The 27,945-nt window shown below is 44.5% G+C and overlaps 1 protein-coding gene across 1 annotated transcript; it reads right to left on the bottom strand.

Moving 5' to 3' along the window:
• Positions 1 to 1,953: 1,953 nt before the first annotated feature.
• Positions 1,954 to 27,474, bottom strand: LOC129704474 (peroxisomal acyl-coenzyme A oxidase 2-like). Its single transcript, XM_055647575.1, has 14 exons — positions 27,279 to 27,474; positions 22,756 to 22,918; positions 21,483 to 21,637; positions 19,496 to 19,603; positions 16,872 to 16,991; positions 14,317 to 14,432; positions 13,280 to 13,452; positions 11,891 to 12,056; positions 10,049 to 10,239; positions 8,506 to 8,667; positions 7,549 to 7,654; positions 5,693 to 5,910; positions 3,952 to 4,084; positions 1,954 to 2,182 (listed from the first exon to the last, which is right to left on the bottom strand). The coding sequence occupies exons 1-14, from the start codon at positions 27,427 to 27,429 to the stop codon at positions 2,120 to 2,122; spliced, it is 2,025 nt and encodes a 674-aa protein (XP_055503550.1). The 5' UTR covers positions 27,430 to 27,474; the 3' UTR covers positions 1,954 to 2,119.
• Between the last annotated feature and the right edge of the window lie 471 nt (positions 27,475 to 27,945).

Consider the following 27,945-nt stretch of genomic DNA (forward strand, 5'->3'; position numbering starts at 1 on the left):
CACTTCCTCGGTGTCTCAGTCTGAAGAAGTCTCGACCCAAAACATCACCCATTCCTTCTCTCCAGAGATGTTGCCTGACCTGCTGAGTTACTCCAGCATTTTGTGTCTTATCACGCATACTTCATATTGTTTACACGATCTTTACAAAATCCTGATTTACAGATGTGTGCATCCACTTCTACAAGCATTTGGAAGTTGGTCTACATTTTATATAATAGGTTGAGCCTTTAATGTTCTAGTAAGTGGTTGCAGGATTCAGCTCACTGAAGCAGGGATTTCTCATGTAATGTTACTTGAATTTTTCTTTTCGCAACAGCCTTTCCAGAGTAGCATTTACTAGAGTTTTTAAACATATACATTGTTTGACCTAGCTTCTGCTAATGCTGTATCGGTGCAGTAAGAGATGTGTCTCTACTTACATTGCACGGCACAGCTGCACAATGCTAACTCAAGATTCCCATGGTTCAAAAGTTGTCAATGAAAAGGGCGAGGATATTAGATGAACTAGGGGAATGAACATAGCTGTTCAAAACAGTATCGCTAGGATATTTATATATCAATCTTGAACTTTTGCATAAATTGGTTGACAATTTGTATAGGAAAGAACTGCAGATGCTGGTTTAAACCGAAGATAAGACACAAAATGCTGGAGTAACTCAGCATCTATGGAGAGAAGGAATGGGTGACGTTTCGGGTCAAGACCCTTATGTTCCATGACTTTAGACGACAACTAGTATTAAGTATATGAAATCCACCTTGGCATCTTTACCGTTATCAGTTTTACATATCAGTGTACTAAACTCCTCTACAATTTATTGTGCAGGAGATGGGCAAGGTGAAGATGGGAGCAGCTTGGTGGGTGATAAGTGGGAACATAGAGACTAAGAGTACTAGAATTAGAGAAGTGAAGAAGGTTAGAGAAAGTTGTTGACGATATCTGAAGGGATCTGAGAGTCTTTGTACACCAGTTACTACAGGCAGGTGAAGGAAGCAGTGATCAGGTGGTACATTGGACTTCATAGGTCAAACTGGACTACCTTAGATAGGCATCTGGTCGGCATGGATGAGTTGGACAGAAGGGCCTGTGTCCGTGTTGTACGACTATGACTCCAGATGGAACCCATTCAGTGGCACAATCTGGCAAACCGGTGTAGAAACTGTGTAGCTGTTAAATACAATTATCTTTTTAATCACCAAAATTAAAAACTTTTGAGAGCAGCATTGCTAACTGCAAAGATGGGGTGGAAGATTGCAACCTTCACGTGGTCCGCCCTGTTTCGACGAATGCAATCAACCTGGCGAGCACAATCAAATAGAACAAGTTGTCCTACAATTTTAGGCTGTGCATGCCATACGCAAGAAGACTGCAAAGATTATTACACGACTGATTTTAAGGTGTGCCTGATTTCAAATTATTGATGTTGGATCCTTTTAGAAATGGTTTTCTAGCGTCTTCATTAAACCAGTTCCCTGAAGATGTCGGCAGATCAATCAGACAGGCTTTCAACATTTTCTAATTTTGTCTAGAGTGAAATTTTGAATAGGTTGGCATTAATCTCAATCTGTCACATCTGCAGACCAGTCCGTGTCAGCACAACTGCAGGGGAAGGACAACCCGTTAGCATTTGATAGCTTGTTTAAGAAGGAACTGCAGATGTTGGAAAATCGAAGGTAGACAAAAATGCTGGAGAAACTCAGCGGGTGAGGCAGCAACTATGGAGCAAAGGAAATAGGCGACGAACGTCACCTATTTCCTTCGCTCCATAGATGCTGCCTCACCCGCTGAGTTTCTCCAGCATTTTTGTCAACATTTGATAGCTAATAATTTTTCTGGGAATTAAGTGTTTTAAACTTCATTCAATTAACCCATAAAATAATGAAAAGGTTACACTTAGCAAAATATTCAGACACTTCAGATGTTTTGTAATAGAGGCAGTTTTAAGAAAATGTACTTAAAATCTTGAGCAATTTATTAAAAACATAGTACAATAATTTTCAGTAAATAAGAAAATAAACTAATTTTGTTAATATTTAATGTGACCAACTTGTATCTGGCGTCGACGCTGTTAAAAGCTTTAACTTGGTAAAATGAACATGGGTGGAGATGGAGACGAGCGAGCTACAGTTTGGACGGCGCTGCCTGAAAGCGAGGCTTCAGGTACTTCTCATACGCAAGATTCACCTGCAGAAATAAATTAATAAACCCAGTCAATTAGGTACGTCAAAATAATAACCAGAATAAACACTGACCAACTTTTCCACGCACATTCAAGGAAACAGAATGTTCCAATACATCATGTAGATAGTTTTAAATCAGTTTGTCATGTCTGAACACCTTCTTGCTTAACAATGTCACACATTTCCACTATTTATGAAAACACGTCATGACATTGACATCTCCATTTTCAGGTAGTCCTTGCTTTCTCCCTCCTTCCCAGCTCTCCCATAGCCCAGTGTGTCCTCCTCTTCCTGCCCGTGTAATCAGTCTGAAGAAGGGTCCCGACCCGAAACGTTGCCCATTCCTTTTCTCCAGAGATGCTGTCTCACCCGCTGAGTTACTCCAGCATTTACTACCTTCAATTTAAACCAGCATCTGCAGTTCTTTCTTACACCCGTGTAATCTAAGATGCGGGAAGGAACTGTAGATACAGTTTTACACCGAAGGTGGACACAAAATGCTGGAGTAACTCAGTGGGACGGGCAGCATCTCTGGATAGAAGGATTGGATGACTTTTCGGGTCGAGACCCTTCTTCAGACTTGGGTGCTAGGAGTTCAGTCCCAAGGTAGCGCTGTGGTGTTGCTGGTGTAATTCTTAAGGTATTAAATGCATTCCCAGCAGATCACGAGACACAGGAGCAGAATCGGGCCATTCGGCCCATTGGATCTGCTCCACCAATTGATCATGGCCAATTATTTTTCCCTATCTACACCATTTTCCTGCCTTCTCCCCATAACCATTAACACCATTACTAATCATGAACCTATCAATAGAAATTAGGTGCAGGAGTAGGCCGTTCGGCCCTTCGAGCCTGCACCGCCATTCAATATGTTCATGGCTGATCATCAAACTCAGTATCCCGTACCTGCCTTCTCCATACCCTCTGATCCCCTTAGCCACAAGGGCCACATCTAACTCCCTCTTAAATATAGCCAATGAACTGGCCTCAACTACCCTCTGTGGCAGAGAGTTCCAGAGATTCACCACTCTCTGTGTGAAAAAGGTTCTTCTCATCTCGGTTTTAAAGAATTTCCCCCTTATCCTTCCCCCAATCTCCGCTTTAAAAATACCCAATGACTTGGCCTGCATGGTCATCTGTGGCAATGAATTCCACAGACTACCCATTGGCTGAAGAAATTTCTCATTGACATTCTAAACATACATCCTTTTATTCTGAGGCTGTGCCCTATGTTCCTAGACTCTCCCACTACTGGAAACATCCTCTCCACATCCAATCTAGGCCTTTTCTCCCCTCCCCCCTACAATCAGACTGAAGGGTCCCAACCCAAAACATCACCCATCTCTGTTCTCCAGAATTGCTGCCTGACCTGCTGAGTCACTCCAGCAATTTGCATCTATTTTTTAATTCAATAAAGAGTTGGGCCCAATACATGCTTCAATCCTTTTCATAATATTATCAATAATTATAAACAAACGACATTTGTTTCTCTTGTCCCAAAGAGAAGTACTTTAGAAATTTCCAAATAGGTGTGACAAATGCTAATAAGAAGTGCCTGATCAATACTTAATGCAAAGAGACAAGCACCAGATGTTAACATTCATTCACAGTTGCAGTTTGTTACCAGACCAATGAATGAGAGCAGGAGGAAATGCAGAGACGTCTGTCTGCTTGCAGTAAAGCTCTCATCAAATACAATTTTGCTACAATTGAAGCAGGAATCCTATCTTGCAAGTGGGACAATGATTCTCAAACAAACTATAAAGAAGGTACCTTTGTGTTTGAGGGGCTTTTCTGAGCCCATTCAAAGAGGTGTTGGTAAGAATTGCCATCATAACTACCAATGGCAGAATTCAGTTGTTGGTCGGAGTAATCAAATGCATCCACTATCGAGACAGCATCTGTCCTAAAACAGTAACGGCAAAAAACATTGTTTACTAAACTGACTCCAGTCACAGCACACAGCAAGTAGTAAGGCATTACGACATACGGTAGGTAATACAACGTACTGGAGTTTTGCAAAAACAAAAAGCAATAGCAAATCACATGGTAATTTCCAGACAGCGATTAATGACAGATTGAGTTAGTGGGAGCACAGCAACTCAGCATTTGGACTGTGGCACCTTGAGACATTGATGCCAATAGTGACCATCAATAGGTGAGTCTGCAACGCCATAATCACACAACAGATTGACATTGCTCAGGAACGATGAGCCCTCTAGTGACATTTCTCACCACTGCGAGGTAATGGCGATAATTTACACACCACTGAATACAGAACATTTACTGAAGTCTGAAGAAGGGTTCCGACCTGAAACGTCCCTCTCCCCTGTTATCTAGAGAAGCTTGCATGACCCGCTGAGTTACTCCAGCACTCTGTGTCTTTCTTCGGTATAAACTAGCATCTGCAGTTCCTTTCTACAAGTTTACTCCACAATTATTAATTTTTAACATGTTACCTTCCACATCGCCGAACAAAAATGGCAGAAATAGTTTTTGTTGCCAAATATTTGAAATTAATCTGTAGCCGAATCCTCGGAATTTATCGGGCTGCATGGGTGGTGACTGCACTTTGCCAAGGAATGGGGCAGATTAGAACCTATCTCAGCAAGCGCAGCAGTCCTTTGGAAGGTCAAGTGTGCCGACAGCCAGCATCTGTGCACTGTGGCGAAGTAAACGACAAAGTACTATTGGACCCCATTAACATCGGTAATGCTGAATTGAGCCAAACGGTTTCATCGGCCTGTCTCAATACATCAGGAAATGAGTTGTTATATTAACTTAGATGAGGCACCTTAGCTTCGCTGAGGAATCTTGTTCAGCATGGACAAGTTGCGTCAAGGGATCTGTTTCCCTGTGGTATGGCTGAACAACTGTCCTGTTTATAATTTCTGCATGTTATATCGATCTTTACAAATTTACACGATCAAAAAGGACAGAGATAGCTGGTAGACACAAAATGTCCATGGATCCCCGCATATTAACACTATCCTACACACATTAAGGATAATTTTTACATTTACCAAACCAATTAACCTACAAACCTGCACGGCTTTGTGGGGGGAAACTGAAGAAAGAACTGCAGATGCTGGTAAACCTGAAGAAAGAACTCCAGAAACTTTTAAGAAAAAATTGCAGATGCTAGTAAAATCGAAGGTAGACACAAAATGCTGGAGTAACTTAGCGGGTGAGGCAGCATCTATGGAGAGAAGGAATTGGTGATGTTTCGGGTTCGAGACCCCTTAAACAGAGATAGCTATTTGCTCTGCACACTCCAGGATAGTGCATGATGCAATAGTGGAGTCTGCATTATGTCCCGAAGAATAAATCTGGTCGCTCTTGCACACAAAAATAGCATGAATTTATGGTTATAATAAAACCATTGTCTGGTACATGATGTTCCCTTCAATTATAAGCTAAAATCAACAAGAGCGTTTGACTTGGATAAACTAATTGGCACTTTCAAATATTTTTCTTTATTCCCTTGCATTTATTTACTTATAAATGACTTTACCGGATAAGAGCGAGTAGATCCAGATGAGAAGAGGTCACCAAGTCGAGTTGTTTTCCTGTTATATAGCCATCGTATAGAAAATCCCCAGCATTGGACAGAATGCCTGTCAGTGCATGAAGGTCACACAATCTCTTGATCACTTGCTGGACCTCAGCTTCTAGCTTTAATCCCTCTATTATTTCCACAAAGTTCTTCACAACTATATATTGACAGTGAGCCTGTTAAATTAAAGAGAGATTGAGTTATCAAACAGAAATATTGCAGGTAGAGTTGCCGCCTAACAGCGCTTGTAGCACCGGAGACCCGGGTTCGATCCCGACTACGGGTGCTGTCTGTACGGAGTTTGTACGTTCTCCCTGTGACCACGTGGGTTTTCTTCAGTTTCCCCCCACAAAGCCGTGCAGGTTTGTAGGTTAATTGGTTTGGTAAATGTAAAAATTATCCTTAATGTGTGTAGGATAGTGTTAATATGCGGGGATCGCTGGTCGGCGCGGACTCGGTGGACCAAAGGGACTGTTTCCGCGCTGTATCTCTACACTAAACCCACAAGATTCACAACTCTGCCCCAGACCGCAAGATGTTGTAGAGAGTTGTAGATGTAACTCCCAGTCCTTCACACAGACCAGATTTCTCACCATTGACCCCATCTACATTTCACGTTGCCTCGGAAAAGCAGCCCACATAATCAAAGACTTGTCTCACCCCAGTCACTCCTCCTTTAGTCTGGCAATTAAGTAGTGGCTGTTCCTGCATTTGGAGGGCCATTTCAGGAGGTTGTGTGTTTCTGTTGTTTCCCTTTCCTTCTCCCCATCCCCCTCGGGCAGAAGATACAGAAGCTTGCAAGCTTACACCACCAGACTCAGGAACAGCTTCTTCCCGTCTGTTATCGGACTTCTGAATGGTTCTTCCATAAGCTAGTGTACTATCCGATTCACCTCTACCCCATTGCGGACATTGGACTTTGTCTATGGAACTGTTGCGCTACAATGCTGAGAACTATATCCTGCACAGTTTTCTCCCCTCAAATGCTGTGTTCTTTTTTGGGGTGGCACTCCATGTCACACACTAGGATCAGTGACGTAGAGTTTACCTGCCACACTCATCCCTCTCCTCGCCCATCAATAACTGTGCCCCCTTCTACCCCAGGGGGCACAAAGATGGATGGGTAAGGAGAGGGACGTTGGTTTGTTGGTCGATCCACACGTACAAGGAAGGCGACTGCTGGAGGCCCTGCAGCAGCCTGGTGCTTGCGGGCAGAATCTGGAGGGGGGGGGAAAGAAAGAGCCCATTGGATTGTTGGGAAAATGAAATGGGCTAGGTTAGGGAAGAGCATGTTTAAAGAAAAGGGTGGTTGGCATAGACTCAATGAACTGAAGGACCGGACTCAGTGTTGAATTTCTGACTCCACGACTGAACAATATAAAATCAATGCAAATTTTAAAATGAGACACTAATATTATAGTCTGCTTACTGGACCCCAATGCTAGATGTCAGGCTAAATGCGTTGAATTTCAACACCTGTATTTCAACTCAAGCAATGTTAACTGAAACAGAATTCTTCCACACATCATTTTATCTGCTTATCTCAGTGTCATCTGGAACTTGAAGTAGTGCATGAAACCTTAATATAATTTTCATTATTACTTGAATAAATCACAGTAGCAGACCTTTGTAAAATCTGCAATTTCCCTTTCAAAATGCAACATTTTTCAACAGTTATTGTTCTTTCAGTGAAATCAATTTGCCATCATGAACAGAAATCATATATTACCCACCAGAAACCTGATAATTTAGTTGAATGAGATATTAAATTGGCCTTTAGTTACAGAACAAGGAAATGAGAATTGTGATCTTACAATTGCAGTCTTTGCAAGCTGTGCAGAAGTAACATTCCAGGCAACATACTGCTCAAATCCAGACTGAAGAAGAGACTGCAACTTGTCCCCAGAATCCTTAATCAGCCTGTGAAGTTAAAACAGCACGTAAATAAACTTAAAAGACGGCTAACGTCAGATGCAAAATTACCTCTGCATTGTGATGGTTGTGGTATTATTACAAAAAGATAATTCTGCGTTACTAATTCATCTCTCCTACAATGCTGTCTGCCTGCTGAGTATCCCCAGCATTTTCTGTTAGAGTGTACTATTCTCTGACTTTAGTGATATTGACCCGTTTATGCAGCATAATGTATACATAGCATAGACCGTCAAAATTTGACAACTTTTCTGGAATGGAAGAGCATGGATTAAATCAACCATGGAGATTTCAGATGGATAACATATAACTATACATTTTTATAAGTTCACAAGTCATAGAAGTAGGCTATTCAACCCATCGAGTCTACTCCGCCATTCAATCATGGCTGATCTATCTTTCCCTCTCGACCCCCTTCTCCCCATAACCCTTGACACCCGCAATGATCACGAATAATCAATAATTTTAAGTTACTGTCCCTACAAATGTTTAAATCAGTGCTGACTGAGTATAACTAGATAATGAAGTCTGAAGAAGGGTCTCGACCCGAAACGTCACCCGTTTCTTTTCTTCAGAGATGGTGCCTGTCCGGACCGCTGATTTTACTCCATCACATTGAGTATGTTTTTGTAAACCAGCATCAGCCGTTCCTTGTTTCTGCAAGGCTCCTGTTATTTTAAGCTGCTTGTATGTTACCAATGGCCCCTGACATGGGTTATTTCTCAAAACTCATGTCATTTGTAAAGCGCTATATTCTTTGCATCCATCTCCTCTCCTGCTCATTCTTGGTGCATTTCACCGCTAGTCTATTTCAACCTCAGAAATGTATATTCACTGACCTTTGTGCCCTGTGCTTGTAAGCCTCTGTGTACAGGAACGGCTTGGAGAAATCGGTTTTCTCCTTTGCAGAACAATAGCGTGAGACGGGTTCAGACAGGTACGAGACGGACTGGGGCAAAGGCTGGCCACAATCCACTCGAGTAAGGCACTTCATCAGAAACCTAAAATACATACGATAAAAATATCATCACTTCTCGAGATACAAAATAAACTTTGCTTTGAAGGGTAATATTTTAGTCATGTTTGACAAAGGATACTTCTCGTATGCACACAACTTACATATTTTGACCCCAATTTAAGTTATTCTTCCACTAAATTGTTTTGTAGTGGTATTCACCTTTACTTAACATACTGTATTTCAGTTGGAAAATCATTTTTTTTTAAAAAAAGGAATAGATTTTGTTTAAAAGCACTCCAGCACGTTATGTCTTTCCTTGGTAAACCAGCACCTGCAGTTCCTCATTTCTAACATGATTTTATAATTTTTAAGTCTGGGTATTAAAAATATTTAGCCATTCAGATAAAATACATCGAATGAGTCAATGTTTGACAGTTATAACCTAAAAGTGGCTGCTCCTATAAAACTAAATCAGTGATAATTGACTATAACTAGATAACACAGTGGTGCAGCGATGGAGTTGCCTCATCACACCGCCAGAGACCCGGGTTCGATCCTGACTACAGCTGCTGTATGTACGGTGTTTGTACGTTCACCCTGTACGATAGCATTCTCCTAGGAGAAACACAGAAAATTGGAACATGAGGAGGCCATTCGGCCCTTCAAGCCAGCACCGCCACTCATTGTGATCATGGCTGATCGTTCCCTATCAATAACCCGTGCCTTCCTTCTCCCCACATCCCTTGACTCCACTAGCCCCTAGAGCTCTATCTAACTCTCTCTTAAATCTATCCAGTGACTTGGCCTCCACTGCCCTCTGTGGCAGGGAATTCCATAAATTCACCACTCTCTGGGTGAAAAAGTTTTTTCTCACCTCAGTCTTACATGGCCACCCCTTTATTCTAAGACTCTGGCCCCTGGTTCTGGACTTGCCCAACATTGGGAACATTTCCCCTGCATCTAGCTTGTCCAGTCCTTTTATAAGTTTCTATAAGATACCCCCTCATCCTTATAAACACCAGTGAATACAAGTCTAGTCTTTTCAATCTTTCCTCATATGACAGTCCCGCCATCCCAGGGAAACACGAGGGACAATCTAACCAAAGTCAATTAACCTACAAACCTGTACATCTTTGGAGTGTGGGAGGAAACCGGAGCACCCAGAGAAACCCCACACGGTCATAGCGAGAATGTACAAACTCCGTACATTCAGCATCCATTGGCAGGATTGAACCCGGGTGTCTGGGGCTGTAAGGCAGCAGCTCTTACGCAGTACCAGTGCCGCCCTAATATATCAATGCCTTGAACAAGGTTTGGTGTTTATGAACATTTAATATGCTTCACAGCGCACAGCCATATGAGGATGACGCAGATAGGCAGAAGACCTGATCATACAGACGTATAATACTTCGTTTTCCGCCTACCGAGCAGTCTGCAGGAGCATCACGGTGTTTTCTCCTTCGTAGGTACAAGAGGCGACCACCCGGCCGTACAGCGATGGTAAGCCGCTGAGCATGGAGTAGCCGTGGCCCCCGCAGGCCCTGCGACACGTTTCCACACCGGCGGTACACGTGGCTGACATCAACGCTTTCATCCCTGCCGACAAGGCATGGAGCTGCAGCAACACAAGGAGCGCACACACACACCCTCAATCCCATGCACAAAAATACCCCGCACCAATCACTTGCCTATTCTCCAGAAAGCTTTTCAATGACCAATGTTTATGCTTCACAGGGAGTTAACTCCTTGTGAGGTCGTGCAGGAAACAATGGTTAATGGGGCAATGCAACGCCTGACAAACAGTAAGACCAGTGATTATATAATGTTCAAATGTCTTTAATTATCACGTGTACCAATTAAGGTACAATGATATGCGAACTACCTTACAGCCATACTAAAAAAACAACAAGACACACAACTATAAGGGTTAACATCAACATCCACCACAGGGGATTCCCCACATTCCTCACTGCGATGGAAGGCAATAAAGTAATCATTTTTCCTCATTTTTCTCCCGCTGTCGGGGTGATCGAAGCTCCCACAGCCGGAGGTCGAAGCCCCCGCGACGGGGCGATCTAATGTCCGATATCGGTCTCTAACCAGAGAGCGCAAGCTCCACGATGTTAAAGTCCGCAGGCACTCATGGTGGAGCTCTCGGTCAGTCTCCAACAAAGACCGCCAACTCCTCGAGGTAAGGCCCCAGTGCGGACGGAGATACAATACGGGGGGGGGAAAATCGCATCTCCGTCGAGGTTAGAAAATGTTTCCCCCAACCCACCCTCCCCACATAAAAGCAAGCTAAAGAACACTAAAACTAAAAACATACAACAAAAAAGAAAGGGACAGACATACTGTTGGCGAGGCAATGTTGGTGAAGAATGTAATGTTGCCGTTCCTATTCCGAGATTATCACTCAGCTACTTCCCCATTTTAGCCACACACGAACGCAGCCCACAATTCCTTTAACCCATTAGACACAACTACCACAATATTTACAACACATGATGTTGAGATAAAATCCTGGTTCCCATTTCGTAACCCTGTTCTCCCAGCCAAGAAAATATTAGCAGATTGTAACCAGAACCTTGCCCCTCCATGCAAGATGCACCATACGGCAACTAAACTTCTTCAATCTCCCTTGACCAGATGCTCGTCACTTTTATCTTTACTTCTACACTTAGAAAACGGTCTCCAGAAAAACATTTCCTCAGGGAATACCGTTGGAGTCTGAAGCAGGGTCACAGCCCGAAATGTCATCGGTCCATTTCCGTCCAAAGTTGCTGCCTGGCCCACTTAGTTGCAAGATTGTGAATCTGTGGAATTCTCTGCCTCAGAAGGCAGTGGAGGCCGATTCTCTATTTGCTTTCAAGAGAGCGTTAGATAGAGCTCTTAATGTTAGCATAATCAAGGGATATGGGGAGCAGCCACGGGGTACTGATTGTGGATGATCAGCCATGATCACAGTGAATGGCGGTGCTGGCTCAAAGGGCCGAACGGCCTACTCCTGCACCTATTGTCAATTGTCCATAAGATAAACATCTGGATTCTAAGCATCTCAAACAATGTCCAAGCAATAGTAGAATAGTCTATTTGTCCATGGAAACTAGCCAGATGTCGATGAGTCCAGGCACGGTTTGTACTTTTCCTGTCAATTCCACAATGTTGCAGAAGCAAGCAGAGTATCATTTAAGTGTCTATTATTGTCTGGGTAACATTACTGTGCAAGATCTAAGATTGTCTTGTGGATTTAAGATGACTTGCCTTACCTCAGGCAGAGAGGAGATGTTTCTCTCAGTTTTGATCTGCAAGCTCACTTTTTTACAAAATGCTTCCAAGGACGAACCCATAAGATGAAATGCAAAAGTTTTGGCGACCTGGGGAAGGAGTTTCAGTTGCTGGGTCTGGTAGTCTAGAATTTTGGCCTCCTTTTCACTAAAGGGGAGACATAATTTCAAAATCATTAATACAAAGCTAATTGATTAAACGCAGTGAGTCTAAGTTGATAAGCCATGGGTGGAGGATGAAGCCATTTGGTCCATTGAGTGGACATGGCCATTCAATCAGGCCGATCTATCTTCAACGCTCAACCCCAATCTCCTGCCTTCTACCTGTAACCTTTGACAAGACCCTGTCAATCTCCGCTTTAAAATAACCAATGACTTGGCCTCCACAGCCGGCTGTGGGAATGAATTCCACATCAACTGTCTATAATGCCATCACCCGTTATTTTAATTGGTATTTAATTAGTATTTTTAACTGGTAGAAAAGTTCACAAAAGAAGTGTGCTTTGTGTGAAAATAGAGCAGTATTTTGCAACAACAGTTTATAGATTCACAAACAGCAGGAATAGGCCATGTGAACCGTCGCATGTTGCTCTGCCATAGTGGGGGAGTCTAGGACTAGAGGTCATAGTCTCAGAATTAAAGGACATTCTTGTAGGAAGGAGATGAGGAGAAATGTCTTTAGTCAGAGGGTGGTGAATCTGTGCAATTTGTTGCCACAGAAGGCTGTGGAGGCCAAGTCAGAGGATATTTTTAAGGCAGAGACAGATAGATTCTTGATTAGTTTAGGTGTCAGTGGTTATGGGGAGAAGGCAGGAGAATGGAGTTAGCAGGGAGAGCTAGATCAACCATGATTGATTGGCAGAGTAGACTCGATGGGCCAAATGGCCTAATTCTACTCCAATCACGTATGCCTTGGCACAGGAACAAGCCTGTGGGTGCACAATGTCCGTGCAAAAACATGATGCCAAGTTGAACCACCCTTCTCTGCCTGCACGTGATCCATATCCCTGCATATCCGTGTCCCTATCTAAATGCCTCTAACACCACTATCATATCAGCCTCCACCATCACCCGTGGCAGCACGTCCCAGGCACCCACCACCCTCTGTAACAAAAACTTGTCCTGCGCACATCTCCTTTAAACTTTGCCACTTTCACCTTAAAGCCACGCCCTCGTCTTTGACATTTCCACCCTGAGAAAAAGACTCACATATTTCAGAACCAAAATCTAATTCCTACATTTGTACTACTTTTAGTTTGAAAACAAAACCTATGGCATTTACAAAAACACAATGCAAGGCTAAAAATAGCAAATCCATTCATTTCTTACTATGTTATTAAATTACACTGAACGCTTACTCCTTGAACCTACCCAGGCTTTAATTCTGACTGGCGTCTCACCGCAGAATATCGAACAGCGATAACACAGGCTTTAGCGAGAGCAGGTATTATTTCTCCGGACAATATTCCTACTCGGGTAAACACCATACTGATGTAATTGATTCTGTCAGATCCTTGCTTAATATAGCTGCCATCTGAAGCAACCTGTAATGGCAAGATGCTGTTATAAAAACTCTGCATTTCCAAGTTACTAAAGTGCAAAACAAGCTCACAGGAAAATTCCACTGACTGACACAACTTTATTTACATTCTACAGTTCTGGGGCTGGCTTATCTGTACAGATCCAGTATTTGGATGATACAGTAATATGTTAGGGCCGCTTGTATTATTTGCACTTGAAGCAGCACATGCAGGGTTCCCCATCTGTACAAGTTCAGAGTAAAACCGAAACCATGATCCTGCCTTTCACTTTTCATGAGTGAAAGAAATTGTAACCAACTCTTAAAGATGCACACCATCCCCATGGCAGAGTCCCTTTACTTCAACCTGTTGAGGTGCATCAGTAACTATTTTGGGCAGCACACAGTGGCGCAGCTGGTAGAGCTGCTGCCTCACAGCACCAGAGACCTAGGTTCAATCCTGACCTTGTGTCCTGTCTGTGTGGAGTTGGCACGTTCTCCCTGTGATCCTGTGGGTTTCCTCGGGGTGTTCCGTTTTCCTCCCACATCCCAAAGACGTGCAGGTTTGTAGGTTAGTTGGCCACCGTAATGTGTAGTGGATGCACAAAAGGGATAACATGGAACTATTGTGAAGGAGTGGTCGGCGTGGACTTGGTGGGCCGAATGGCCTGTTTCCATGCTGTATCATTCAATTCAATCCAATCTGCGTTTCATTTTGTGAAGCTTTAAACTATTGACTGCTTTCAGCTCTCTGGGATACACTATCTGCAGAATAATCCCAGTGCTTACAGATATCTATTGCACAATTTTGTTATTTAGAAATAATACAATTTAAATGTAATTTTATGCACAAGGATTAGTAACGGCTCAGTTAGGAATTACGGTTTACCCTGCTGTATCTGCTCAGCATGTTTTCCTTGGGAATGTGAACATTTTGCATCCTTAAATATCCATTGTCAACCTGTTCAAAGGCCAATTTTGGACCAATATCTCCCACACTGATACCTGAAACCACATGAAAATACATTAGCAATAGATTAATTTCGCTTGCAGCACGATGATAATAAATCTCTCCTACCAAGGAGAAAAAAAATATTCCTGACAAAAGCCCTGACAATTTCATAATTAGCAAAAGTCTTTAAGAAACATGAAAGTTGGTGTGCTTATGCGATTCAAAACAAGTGCCCAAGGACAGATCGTATTTTTGCTAGAGTGTGTGGATTAGAGGCTCATGGTATGTCATGCTTTGTAGTTACGCCTATTAGTTTATTAGTGTGGCACTCCGCTATGTTCCACAGTTTGGTGTACACTCCCAAGTGAGAGCTTGTACTTGTTTGTCTTGAATAAACAGTGTTTAACCAGACATGGCATGAGGTCTTTATTATCACAAGGGCCATAAATAACATGGTGTCAGAAGTGTACGATCTCAACCTCCGGTTGATTATATTGTTTTTATCTTAGTTTATTTTTTTAAACTATGACTTGGCTGCTGCTGTCAGAAAGCCTGATGTCTTGGTGTTTGATGCTGATCTAGCTGAACGATGGCGTGTGTTCGAGGAGGATTTCTCAATCTACATTGGTGCAGCATATCCAATTGCAGCACCCGCTCTTCATGCCTTGATTCTCCTAACTTAGCAGGCACTGAAGCTGGCCGGCGTGCCAGAAGATTCACTATGCACCGGCTGGTGTAGATGCTAATGGTGTACAGATTCCAGCAGAGTCCATCCGAGATCCTGAGTGCCTCCTACCCAAATTCCGACAGCTTTGTGAGTTACAAATTAATGTGAGCATTGAAAGACATAAATTTTTCTCAATGTGCCACAGAAGCAAGTAGGACGTTGAAGCAGGTTGCTAGTTGATGCGATGTTAGAAAGATTGAATCTAGTTTGATAAGACAGATTGATACATGGCATATTGAATGATAAACTACGTGATGAATTGTTGCGTGAAGTGAGCCTGACCTTAAAAGCTGTTGAAAATCGCTGTTGCATAGCTGAATTAACCAATGCCCACATTAAAACGCTAACTGCTTCTGCTGTTCGTAAAGTCAATGCAGCCAGCGTGTCTAATCAAATTACTACTCGACGGTTTCAGGGGCCAGTTAACAGCCCAAGATGGATTACTAATTGCTTTAATTGCGGAAGTTCACAAGTTGCGGTTCGTAATCGGTGCGGAAATCATTTCGCGAAATGCTGCAAATCAGGAAATAACAGATCTCAAACGAAACAGTCTGTCAGCTTATTAAACCAGGATGAATATCCTAGCTCCCAGTTCCCACAAACAGATGAGGACAGGCCAGAGATTAATGTGGATGCTTTGTCTGGTTCAGCGTCCAAGCTCGATCCCAAGATCAAACTGCTCATTAACGACAAAACCCTTTATCTCAAAGTAGATTCTAGGGCCAGGTGCAACACAATCTCGTTGGCTGTCTTCCAACAGCTACAAATCACAGAAACTCTAACTAAGACAACTGCTTCACTTATCTCTTTTAATGGAGCAGCACTGCACCTTATCAGTCACGTAAAGTTACGTTGCCGTCTCAACGCGTGCGGCCACATCCTGGATTTCTATGTGCTACGCGACAAGGTACCATCCATACTGGGTGCCGACGCATGTCATGACATGGGTTTGATTTCCTTCAGCCCTTCCGTCTGTCCAGTGGCTGTAGACTGTGATTTTACACATCACAGTTTAACACAATGCAAGTTTAACGACGAACTGGGCAGGTTGCCTGCCAGATGCACGATTACTATTGACCCCGAGGCAATCCCAGTTGTTTGTCCAGCCCACAGGATTCCCCATGCTATGCGGGATCGAGCACAAAGTGGTGGCTCTTGGTGTGATAACTCTTGTAACTGAACCCTCAGACTGGGTCTCTTCAATGGTTGCCACTATTAAAAAGAATAAAGACGAGATCTGTGCGCCAGTCTGAAGAAGGGTCGCAACCCAAAAGTCATTATTCCTTTTCTCTGGAGATGCTGTCTGACCCGCCGAGTTACCCCGGATTTTTGTGTCTATCTTCTGTGTGTCAGTGTGCATTATATAAAGGAGCCAGTGGATATTCGCTTTCCTAACTTGAGGAAGCTCAAAATATATTATAAAGAATTACAAAAAAGAGAACAGGTACATGTGTATTAAAATACTGCAAAAAAAAAGTGTTGGAGTAACTTAGCAGGTCAGGCAGCATCTCTGGAGGAAATGTACAGGCAACAAATGAATGAACCTCATCTGCCCCTCCACAGATGCTGCCTGATCTGTAGTTCTTCCAGTACTTTGTGTTTTGTTCAAGGTTCCAGCGCCTGCAGTTTCTTGTGTCTCTGTATTACTTTACTTTTGTTCCTGTGTTCCACCATGTCCCACATGTGTTGGTCAAATGATAACAGCTCTTTATTATCATTGTGCTGCAAATCCTTCACATTATGCGGAAAGCGAGCTTTACATTACCTGGCAAAGCGGAATGGTCCAGCAGGCTGCGGACCTGAACTATAAAGGCATGCATTCCGTGGCACACTCCCTGGGTGTAGAGCTGAGCCAGGACCACCGCATGGCTTGCCGACCTCCCCACTGAAAGCACAAAACGGACTGAATGAAGACTTTCCAAATCAACGTCACATTTACCCTCTAACCAGACAACTACTTAATGCCTCCACCGCTCGCCTTCCCATTATGTTCACGACTGTAACAAAGCCCAAAAAGTGCTGGAGGAATGCAGCAACTCTTCTTGTCTGAAGCAGGGTGTTTTATTTATTCATCTGTGTATATATTTATACAATGGTATATGGACACCCTGATCTGTTCTGTATTCATGCCTTCTATATTCTGCTGTGCTGAAGCAAAGGAAGAATTTCATTGTCCTATCTGGGACACATGTCAATAAACTCTCTTAAATCTTGAGGGCCCCGATGCAAAACTTCATCCATCCACTCCTTCCACAGATGTTGCCTGACCTGCTGAGTTCCTCCATCAATTTGTGTTTTACTCAAGATTCCAACATTTGCTGTTCCTTGAGTGTTAATGAAGGTAATATATTTACATGTTAATTGCCCAATAAATGCACTGCAGAATGTTGTCAGTTGACTGAGAGCAGGTGTATCCTTTCATCAATGTGGTAATCAGTACTGATCAACTTGTCTGGATCAGAAAGGAAACAGCTTAAATGATTGAACCTCATTCCTGCACTCCATTATCAGGCTTTAGATAAGCTAGGGTACTGTTCGATTCACCTCTGCCCCATTGCGGACATTGGACTTTGTCTCTGCAACTGGTGCGCTACAATGCTGAGAACTATATTCTGCACTCTGTATCTTCCCCTTTGCTCTACCTGTTGTACTCGAGTTTGAACTGATTGTACCTATGTATGATATGATCGGAGAGCATGCATAACAAATCTTATCGCTGTACATCAGTACATTTTACATTAATACACCTAAACCCAAGTCAAGTGTACTAAAAAGGCTTTTAAAAAATACTCTACATTTTAAATGATTTTGCTTGGACTCCTCTGTCAGTAGGGTTGCCAACTGTCCTGTATTAGCCGGGACATCCCGTATATTGGGCTAAATTGGTTTGTCCCATATGGGACCGCCCTTGTCCTGTGTTTGACTGCTACTACCAGCCCCGCCTCACCCGTCCCGACGTGGTGCAGCCCATGGAGTGCAGCAGCAGCCTGTGGCCCCGTCGGTCGGCAGCCCGGCCAGCTGTCCGACCTTCGGACCTTCGCTTACCGCCGACACCACCACCCCTCCTTCTCATGGTCGATCATTGGTTCATGAGTTGGATGGGGTGCCAGAATTTGCATGCGACTGCGCGCGGCCCGGGCCAAAACTCCATAGCTGGCCCGCCGGCTGGGCTTTGTGTGCAGTCCAGCACCCGGGCCAACTCATTATTCACCCAGCCACGGCTGAGTCGGTCAACAAATTGCCGTCTGGAATTTGTCCGTATTTTGACCTTTTGTCCCTTATTTGGGAGTGAGGGAAAGTTGGCAACCCTATCTGTCAGCTCAATCTTACTTTCCCCCATTTTCTTAACGGAACTAGAATGCAATTCACCCATCTTTTCTGCTGTTTCTTTGTTTAATATTAAATGTTATTTGATAAGATACACTGGTGGCTTCAGTCCCAGGGACCTCATTCCCCTTGCGATATGGCCCTGTTATGGTCCAGAATATTTAGTTGAGGCCTACAGTACAAAACCAAAATGACTGCTGGTTGAGTGAGATCCCCTCTCAGCAGGAGGCCCGACGGCAGACGGGTGAGGAAGCGGATCGAGCGCAGCCTGCTGAGGCTGCACGGGCGGCAGTGGAAGGAGCCAACGGCATCGTGCTGGGCCAGACCCACCCTTACTTCACCCACCCAGTGCCGCCACCACAACCGGGCCATAAAGTGAGAAATTGAGCATCTCCTTGGACTCAGAGGCATCTACTTGCAGGCGGAGCACCAAGGCAAAATCCTTGTATGTGAATACTTGGCCAATAAACTTATTCATTCATTCAAGATCAGACTTTTAAGACACTCGGAAGTTGCAAGATGGCGCTGGAATGTGGCAACTCTGCTACGGTATTGTTCGAGAAGGTTGTATTCATATAGTCTGATTTGACTTTATAGAAGGGTTACCCAACCTTTTTCATCCCGTTTACCCCTGGCAACTTTCATAGCACATAACAATGTTATTTCCACTTATTTATGAACAACTAATGATGAACAGATGCTGGTATACCAGAACCAAACACAGTCGGTCAATGAGAAAAAATATGTACAAATCCACAATCAACAAATTTACCCTCATGGTAGGTGAAATTTACCCCCTGGGGGTAAATATACCCCAAGTTGGGAACCCTTCCTTTACAGCATCACAACAAGCATTTCACTGTATCTCTGTACACATGTCAATAAAAAAACTAAACACATTTAGCAAACAAATAACATGCTTAATGCTATAAACCTGCCCAACACTCAATTTAGGAATACAATGAATGACTGGAGATTAAAATATGTGTTATATTTGAGTTACTTTAGCAAAAGGTAGAAGCAAATAACATGCAACAGTGGATGAGTGTTTCAGAGGCTTACAGTCACCAGGCCACCACTTGATTGAGGACACTTTGGGTGTGTTCAGTACAAAGTCCTGGCTGGAAGCGTCAAAGGTTGCCGTTGTTTCCAGAGCTCTCAGATTTGTACCTTGAAGGAAACAGAGCATTCAGACAGAGAATGTAAAAGTATGAGTGACTGCACAAAAGATCAACAATTTCTCTTTACAACTGTTATGCATGCACACAAAGTGCACATTGTATTCCACCATGCGCTAGTTTGCAACGTTGCATTCAGTTAATAACACATGTGGAGGCTTTGATCATTCAAACACCCTGAAACAGAAGCTATACTTGCAAAACTCACACAGGTTAATAACCCAGCTTCCTCGATTCAAATATTAATCAGGCAAATCTCAAATGCACCAAAAAAACAAAGTGGTGCAGGGGTTCAGCAGCCGAGGCAGCATCTGTGGAGGGAAACACCATAGATGAGTCTGAGGAAAGGTCCCGACCCAAAACTTCACCTGTCCATTTCCCTCCACAGATACTGTCTGACCTGCTGAGTCCCTCCAGCAATGTTTTCTCAGTTTAGACCACCTGCAGTTTTGTGTCTCCAATAGCAATGTTATGAATCACCGGCAGGCAGATGAGATTAGTTTAGTTTGGCGTCATGTTCGGCAGACATTGTGGGCCGAAGGGCCTGTTCCTGTACTATGTTCCATGTCTGGTGCAGAATGCTTTTAAATCAGCTTGTAAATTGTTCCCAAATCAATGACCAGTTTCCAAACACTCTACCAAAAAAGTGAATTGATTGGATGCCAAAACAATGAAGATGAGAATACAATATAATCTGCTTGCATTAGAACGTACAAATACTTCACTTGTACCTCTACAGCAAAGGGGCTCTTAGCACTTCAAAGCCTTTATAAAAACAGCAGCTTATTGTTAATACCAGATATAGACACAAAATGATGGAGTAACTCAGGCTCAGGCAGCACTTCTGAAGAAAATGGATAGGTGATGTATCAGGTTGGGACCCTTCTTCAGACTGTTTGCAGGGGTGGGGTGGAACAAAGTTAGAAGAGTGGGAGGGGGGGGGGGGGGGGGGGGGGGGGGGGAGGGGCAGGACAAAGCACGGCAGGTTTAAATCTGAATGCTGACAAGGGATACCATGGAAGGCCATCACCAAAATACATGTAACTAACTCCAAAAAAAGCCAGCCTCCAGCTTTCTTCCCGTCATAGAAACATAGAAAATAGGTGCAGGAGTAGGCCATTCGGCCCTTCGAGCCAGCACCGTCATTCAATATGATCATGGCTGATCATCCAACTCAGTATCCTGTACCTGCCTCCTCTCCATACCCCCTGATCCCTTTAGCCACAAGGACCACATCTAACTCCCTCTTAAATATAGCCAACAAACTGGCCTCAACTACTTTCTGTGGCAGAGAATTCCACAGATTCACCACTCTCTGCGTGAATTTTTTTTTCTCTCATCTCAGTCCTAAAAGACTTCCTTCCCCCTTATCCTTAAACTGTGACCCCTTGTTCTGGACTTCCCCAACATCGGGAACAATCTTCTTGCATCTAGCCTGTCCAACCCCTTAAGAATTTTGTAAGCTTCTATAAGATCCCCCATCAATCTTCTAAATTCTAGCAAGTATAAGCTAAGTCTATCCAGTCTTTCTTCATATGAAAGTCCTGCTATCCCAGGAATCAGTCTGGTGAACCTTCTCTGTACTCCCTCTATGGCAAGAATGTCTTTCCTCAGATTAGGAGACCAAAACTGTACGCAATACTCCAGGTGTGATCTCACCAAGGCCCTGTACAATCAGTCTGATGAAGAGCCCCAATCCAAAATGTCACCTATTCATTTTATCCAGAGATCCACTGAGTTACTTCAGCGTTTTGTATCCATCTTTGTTATAAACCAGCATCAGCAGTTCCTTTTTGTTATACTTCATACCAGCATGTCCTGAAGCTGGATTTCATCACGGAAAGCAAAGACCAAGTGAAACAACGATTTACCATGTCCTAGCTCTGTCTGAGCATATGTTCCAATAATATGGTAATCCTTGGCAAGTGGAACCCACTTAGCGATCTGTTCGTCAGTTCCCAATTTCATAATAGTTGGTATAAAAACCATATTGTGGACTCCAAACGCAAGCTCACTTCCCAGAATCCTAGAGTCAGGAAACAACACAGAAACTATTTACTGGCAAGGACGCTGGGCTTAAATTTACTTTACTGTATAAAAACCAAAGGCATCACACTACACACCATAATTATTTTCTAAAATTACCATTTATTGTTAGCTCGTTGTATCACATTGCCTTTTTACACATCGGCAGTTCCCTGGATTGTTTGAACAGTGCTGATTTTACCATTAGTCATCATTTCGACTTAAAGGTTTGTTGTGAAAAGTCTGCACAAGAAGGTGATCCTCTTCTTCGAAGAACCAACATCAGCAGAGAACAAAAACATTTTAAATTGAGAACTGAGAAGTAATCACAGAAGTGCCATACAGTGTGGTAACTTGCCCATGCTGTCCAACATGTGCCATCTACACCAGTCCCACCTACCTATGTTTGGCCCATATCCCTCGAAACCTATCCCATACATGTACTTGTCTAAGTGTTTCTTAAACATTGCGATAGTCCCTGAGACAGTACAAATGATCACAAATTAATCTCAGGCTGAGAACACGTCAGATTCAAGTTAAAAATTGACCTAGAAGGTTAATGCCATAGGCAAATGAGCTGGCCCACTGTAAAATCAATATACTTGGCTTGTTCTATGTTCTTACTGCTGACTAGGCCTGTATCACATCATTAAAGCATGCAACTCTACTGCTGCTCCTCAAGTCCAAAAGGCTATTTCCTTAGTAGATATCTGCTGCAATGTAAGGCGTGTCATTTTTCAAAGGAGGCACTAAATCATGCCATAATCAGACCTTTGGGATGGATGTAAAAAAAGCCGCAGTAGGATTTTGTAGAAGAGGAGAATATTTAATCCTTCAGCAGCATAACTAGCCTACAATGTATTGAAGAGAATTTGAGGATTAAATCGATTTCTCTCTTTCCACAGCTGTTACCTGATCTGAAGAGCGTCTCCAGCATTTTCTATTTTTTATTTCAGATTTCCAGACTCCGAAGTCTTTAATGTTTATTTGATTTTCATTCCCTCTTGAATTGGTGTGGGCCTGATTATAGAGTACGTACACGTGGAGGGATTAAAATGTCATGTGCAAAAGAACTCCTACCAAAACCACACTGTAGGACCAAAATATATAAAAGGTTACCTAAAAGCAAACTGGACTTCGGGGCCATCGTCAGTCCAGCCTAATTCCTTAATCTTCTGGCGTAGGTGCACGGATTTTTTTACAGCAGCTTCATATCTCTCAGTTGTGGTCAAGAAATATTGATTCTCTCGACTGAAAACAGGATCACTGTTAATGACATGTTCTAATGAAGCAAAGAAAAATATTGTGGAATTAACATACGTAATTTTACCATTTTTTGCAGTTCCTTATTTAATTCGCATAATATTTTGCATCGGAAACTGGCAGTGCAAGTAGATGGTTTAAACTAGATTGGCAGGGGAGTGGGATCTGGTGCAGGACAGAGGCACAGGAGAGGCTAGAAGTTGGTATGGTGGGTGGTGTGGGAAAGGTTAATGGACAGAATAGGCAAAAAGCCGGAGAGCGAGGAAGGAGAGTTGGATTAAACTGTACGTATTTTAATGCAAGGGGCTTGACGGGTAAGGCAGATGAGCTTAGGGCTTGGATAGGTACAAGCGACTGGGACATTGTAACCATGACCGAAACCTGGTTAAGGGACGTGCAGGACTGGCAGCTCAATGTTCCGGGGTACAGGAGCTTCAGGAGAGACAGGGGTGAGGAAAAAAGAGGTGGGGGTTTGCATTGTTGGTTAAGAAGGATGTCATGGCTGTGTTCAGAGGTGACATTAAGGACGGTTCATCTAGTGAGGCTATATGGGTGGAGCTGAGGAACTGTAAAGGGATGATCACCTTGATGGGGGTGTACTGCAGACCCCCAAATAGTTAACGGGAAATAGAAGAGCAGATGTGCCAGGCGATTGCAGACAGCTGCAGGTCAAATAAGGTTGTTGTAGTAAGGGATTTCAACTTTCCCAATATAGACTGGGACCCTACTTCTTCATGAAAGAATGGGTCGACTGGGCTTGTATTCACTGGAATTTAGGATGAGAGGTGATCTTATAGAAACATATAAAACTATTAAAGGATTGGACAGGCTAGTTGCAGGAAAAAAATTCCCGATGTTGGGGGAGTCCAGAGCCATGGGTCACAGTTTAAGAATAAGGGGTAGGCCATTTAGGACTGAGATGAGGAAAAACCTTTTCACCCAGAGAGTTGTGAATCTGTATAATTCTCTGCCACTGAAGGCTGTGGAGGCCAATTCACTGGATGTTTTCAAGAGAGTTAGATTTAGCTCTTAGGGCTAAAGGAATCAAGGGATATGGGGGAAAAAGCAGGAACGGGTAACTGATTTTAGATGATCAGCCATGATCATATTGAATGGCGGTGCTGGCTCGAAAGACTGAGTGGCCTACTCCTGCACCCATTCTTCTATGTTTCCATGTTTTATATTTATGTATGAAAACGCACACCTCCAGATTCAGGGACAGTTTCTTCCTAGCTGTTATCAGGTAAATTAATCATTGGCCAGAAGCTACAACGTGAGCCGCAACAACATCGTGTTAACAGGATGGTGCTGCAGCTGGTGAGGAGGGGCTCTCTGGTGCACCTTGTGGAAGATGTCATGACTGAACCAAGAGTTGCTCTCCACTGTCTCCCTCGTACTCACTCACCTTCCCAGTGTTGCTGGAAGAGCAGCGAGCCCGGGTGATGGGGACGGGAAAACTCAACTCAACTAAAGCTTTTGCCATCCTCCCATTCAATAACACACGTCATTCAGGAAACGGGCCCACCTATTGTGAATTGTTTAGTTTAGAGGTACCGTGCGGGAACAGGCCCTTCAGTCCGCTGAATCCACACCGGCCAGCGACCCTGCACCAACCCTGCGCACTAATGCTATCCTGCACACACTGGGGACAATGGGACAATTTTACAATTATATATACTAAGCCAATTAACCTGTATGTCTTTGGAGTGTGGGAGGAAACCGGAGATCACAAAAAAACCCACGCAGGTGCCGGGGAGAACGTACAAACTCCGCACAGACAGCACCCACAGTCAGGATTGTACTCGGGTCTCTGGCGCTGTGAGGCATCAACTCTACCACAGCGCCACCGTGCTGCATTTATTTAAATAAGTGCAAGTTTACGTAACTCTCCTATTACGCAAATCGCTCGTATCTGATCCAATTGAAAAGCATACAAACCAAACACTTTTCACCTCAGTACACATGACAATAATAAACCTAAACCTGCTTTTCACTTCCCTCTTGGGTATATGTCCAATTTAAGAATGTATACATCCAGGACAAATCATCCGAGATTCCTGCCAGCTACCGATCGTGTCTTTGGGTTCATTATCGTCACGTGTACCAAGATACACTGAAATGCTTTGTTTCGTGTTATCCAATCAAATCATACTATGCTATTCATGAGTACAATCAACCCACACGCAAAATAGGACTAGAAAAAATACCAGAGTGCTGAAATATGGTGTTACAGCGTCAGTTGGCACTTCGCAAACCTTTTACTGCAAGAATGATAAAGGCAGCAAGAGCACTGGGAACCTCAAAATAAAAACACTATGCCCCAAATGTGGCCTTGGCAACTTGTACAAATGTAACATAACATCCCGACTACTATACTGATGAAGCCAAATGTGCTGAAAGCCTTCTTGACCACCCTATCTAACTGTGACGCCACTTTCAAGGCAATATGCACTTGCAATCTTTAATCCCTCGGCTCTACAAATGAGTCTTGCCCTGGTTTGACTTCCAGAAACACATCTCTCACTTATCTCACTTACTTGTCTGAAGAAGGGTCTTGACCCAAAACGTCACCTATTTCCTTCGCTCCATAGATGCTGCCTCACCCGCTGAGTTTCTCCAGCATTTTTGTCCACCTTCGATTTTCCAGCATCTGCAGTTCCTCCTTAAACATCTCTCACTTATCTGCATTCTGTAAACCAGAATCTCCAATTCCTGGTCTTTTCCTGGTCTGCCATCTGGATTTTTTCTATTGCGCAACTCTATTCTGCACAGTGTTTATCATCTCTTTTGCAATAGCTGATGTAGTCATGATAGTATGATTGCCTGGACAACATGCAAAACAAGGCGTTTCACTGCATCTCAGTACACATGACACTAATAACCATTGCACTTTGGTCTACTTCTCCAAAAAAATATTGATTTGTTTTATAAACAGTGGATCAATAATTCAGCGCACTGATTCCAGGAATGGCAGGTGTGTCAAGAGAAGAAATGAAGGCAGTTTGGCCAATTCTCTACAATTTGGAAAAATGAGGTGTGCCCTTATTGAAACTTACAAAACTCTAATAAAGGATTTAAATGTCACAAGATTATTCCCCTCAGATTCAGATTGTTATTGTCACATACACCAGGGTGCCATGAAATTCAGAGATAGGGAACCTCTGATGCTGGTTTACAATGAAAGACAAGAGGTGCTAGAGTTACTCAGCGGGTCAAGCAGCATCTATGGAGAACATGGATCGGTGATGTTTCAGGTTGAGAACCTTCTTCAGAAGGAGAACAACTAGAGACAGATGAACTTCTGGATATGTTGGGTATCAAGAGATCCGTGGAGTGGGCTGGAAAATGGAGTTTGAGGGAAAGATTAGCAATAATCCTGGAGGAGGTCCAGGGGTAGTTGTGCAGAGAATATTTTGGAGGTTGCCGCCAGGACTTCAACTACAGGGAGAGACTGGGCAGGCCAGGACTGTATTCCTTGGGGCACAGGAGGGTCCATCACACTAACAGGTCCTTCAGCCCAACTCGCCCATGCCAACCAAGATACGCCATCTCAGCGTGTCCCATATCCCCCTTTCCTATCTGTATCTCTCATGTCCCCCTAAACCTTTCCTATCCACGTAACTGTGTTCTTTAAATGCTGTTGTTATTATGCCCACCTTAAAACTACCTCCTCTGGCAGCTCGTTCCATTCACCCACAAAAAGTTGCCCCTCGGATTGCTATTGAATCCTTCCCGTCTCATAAACCTAGACCCTTTGGTTCTTGATTCCCCTATCCTGGCCAAGAGACTCTCTATATTCACCCTTTCTATTCCCCTCATGATTTTATCCACCTCTATAAGATCACCCCTCATCCCCCTGCAATTCAAGGACTAAAGTCCTAGCATGCTCAGCCTCTCCGTGGTTCAGACCTTCAAGTTGTGGCAACATCCTCCGATATTTTCACTGCACAACTATCCTGAGACCTAATGTGTGGGAAGGAACTGCAGATGTTGGTTTAATGCGAAGATAAGACACATAATGCTGGAGTAACTCAGCGGGGACAGGGCAGCATCTGTGGGGAGAAGAGTCTCAACCCCAAACGCCACCCATTCCTTCTCTCCACAGATGCTGCCGTGTCTCACTCAGTTACTCCAGACATTCTGTGTGTGTCTTTAGACAAACTGCAGGATTAATGCAAACCAAAGATCCTGCTGCAAACTCCTTGACTTTGTAAATTAATTACTGCCGAGAGGGAGAGGAGAGAAGGGGGGCAGGGCGAGTCCGGGCCGCTTGAGGGAGGCTCGGCCCTGGGGTCACCCCCTCGCCCCCGGCCCACACTCACCCCCGGCCCACACTCACCCCCGGCCCACACTCACCCCCGGCCCCGGCCCACACTCACCCACGGCTCTCCTCAGGCGCGTCCTCTCCGCTCCTCCATCCCAAAAGTTCACCAGCTTCTCCACGTCGAAGGCCGACGCTCTCCTCTCGCTGTCGATGTCGGGGTTGACGGCGGTGGCGGGCGCGAGCGCGGACACTGGCGGGCTCTTCATGTCGGCTGCGGACAACCGGCATTGGCATCGACGCCGCGCCCCGGCACCCCGCCCCCCGGCACCAACCCCGCCCCCCCGACACCAACCCCGCCCCCCACCCCGGGCACCAACCCCGCCCCCCGACATCAGCCCGCCCACCCGACACCAGCCCCGCCCCCCGGGCACCACCCCCCCCCCCCGGCACCAGCCCCCCCCCCCGGCACCAGCCCCGCCCCCGGGCACCAGCCCCGCCCCCCGGGCACCAACCCCCCCCCGATACCACCCCGCCCCCCCCCCCGACACCAGCCCCCCCCCCCCGACACCAGCCCCGCCCCCCCACCAGCACCAACCCCGCCCCCCGATACCAGCCCCGCCCCGCGGCACCAACCCCGCCCCCCCCGGCACCAGCCCCGCCCCCCGGCACCAGCCCCGCCCCCCGGCACCAGCCCCGCCCCGGGCACCACCCCCCGCCCCCCGGGCACCAGCCCCGCCCCCCCGGCACCAGCCCCGCCCCCCGGACATTAGACCCGCCCCCCG

The sequence above is a fragment of the Leucoraja erinacea genome, chromosome 16 (genome assembly GCF_028641065.1).
Source record: "Leucoraja erinacea ecotype New England chromosome 16, Leri_hhj_1, whole genome shotgun sequence".
NCBI lineage: Eukaryota > Metazoa > Chordata > Chondrichthyes > Rajiformes > Rajidae > Leucoraja > Leucoraja erinaceus.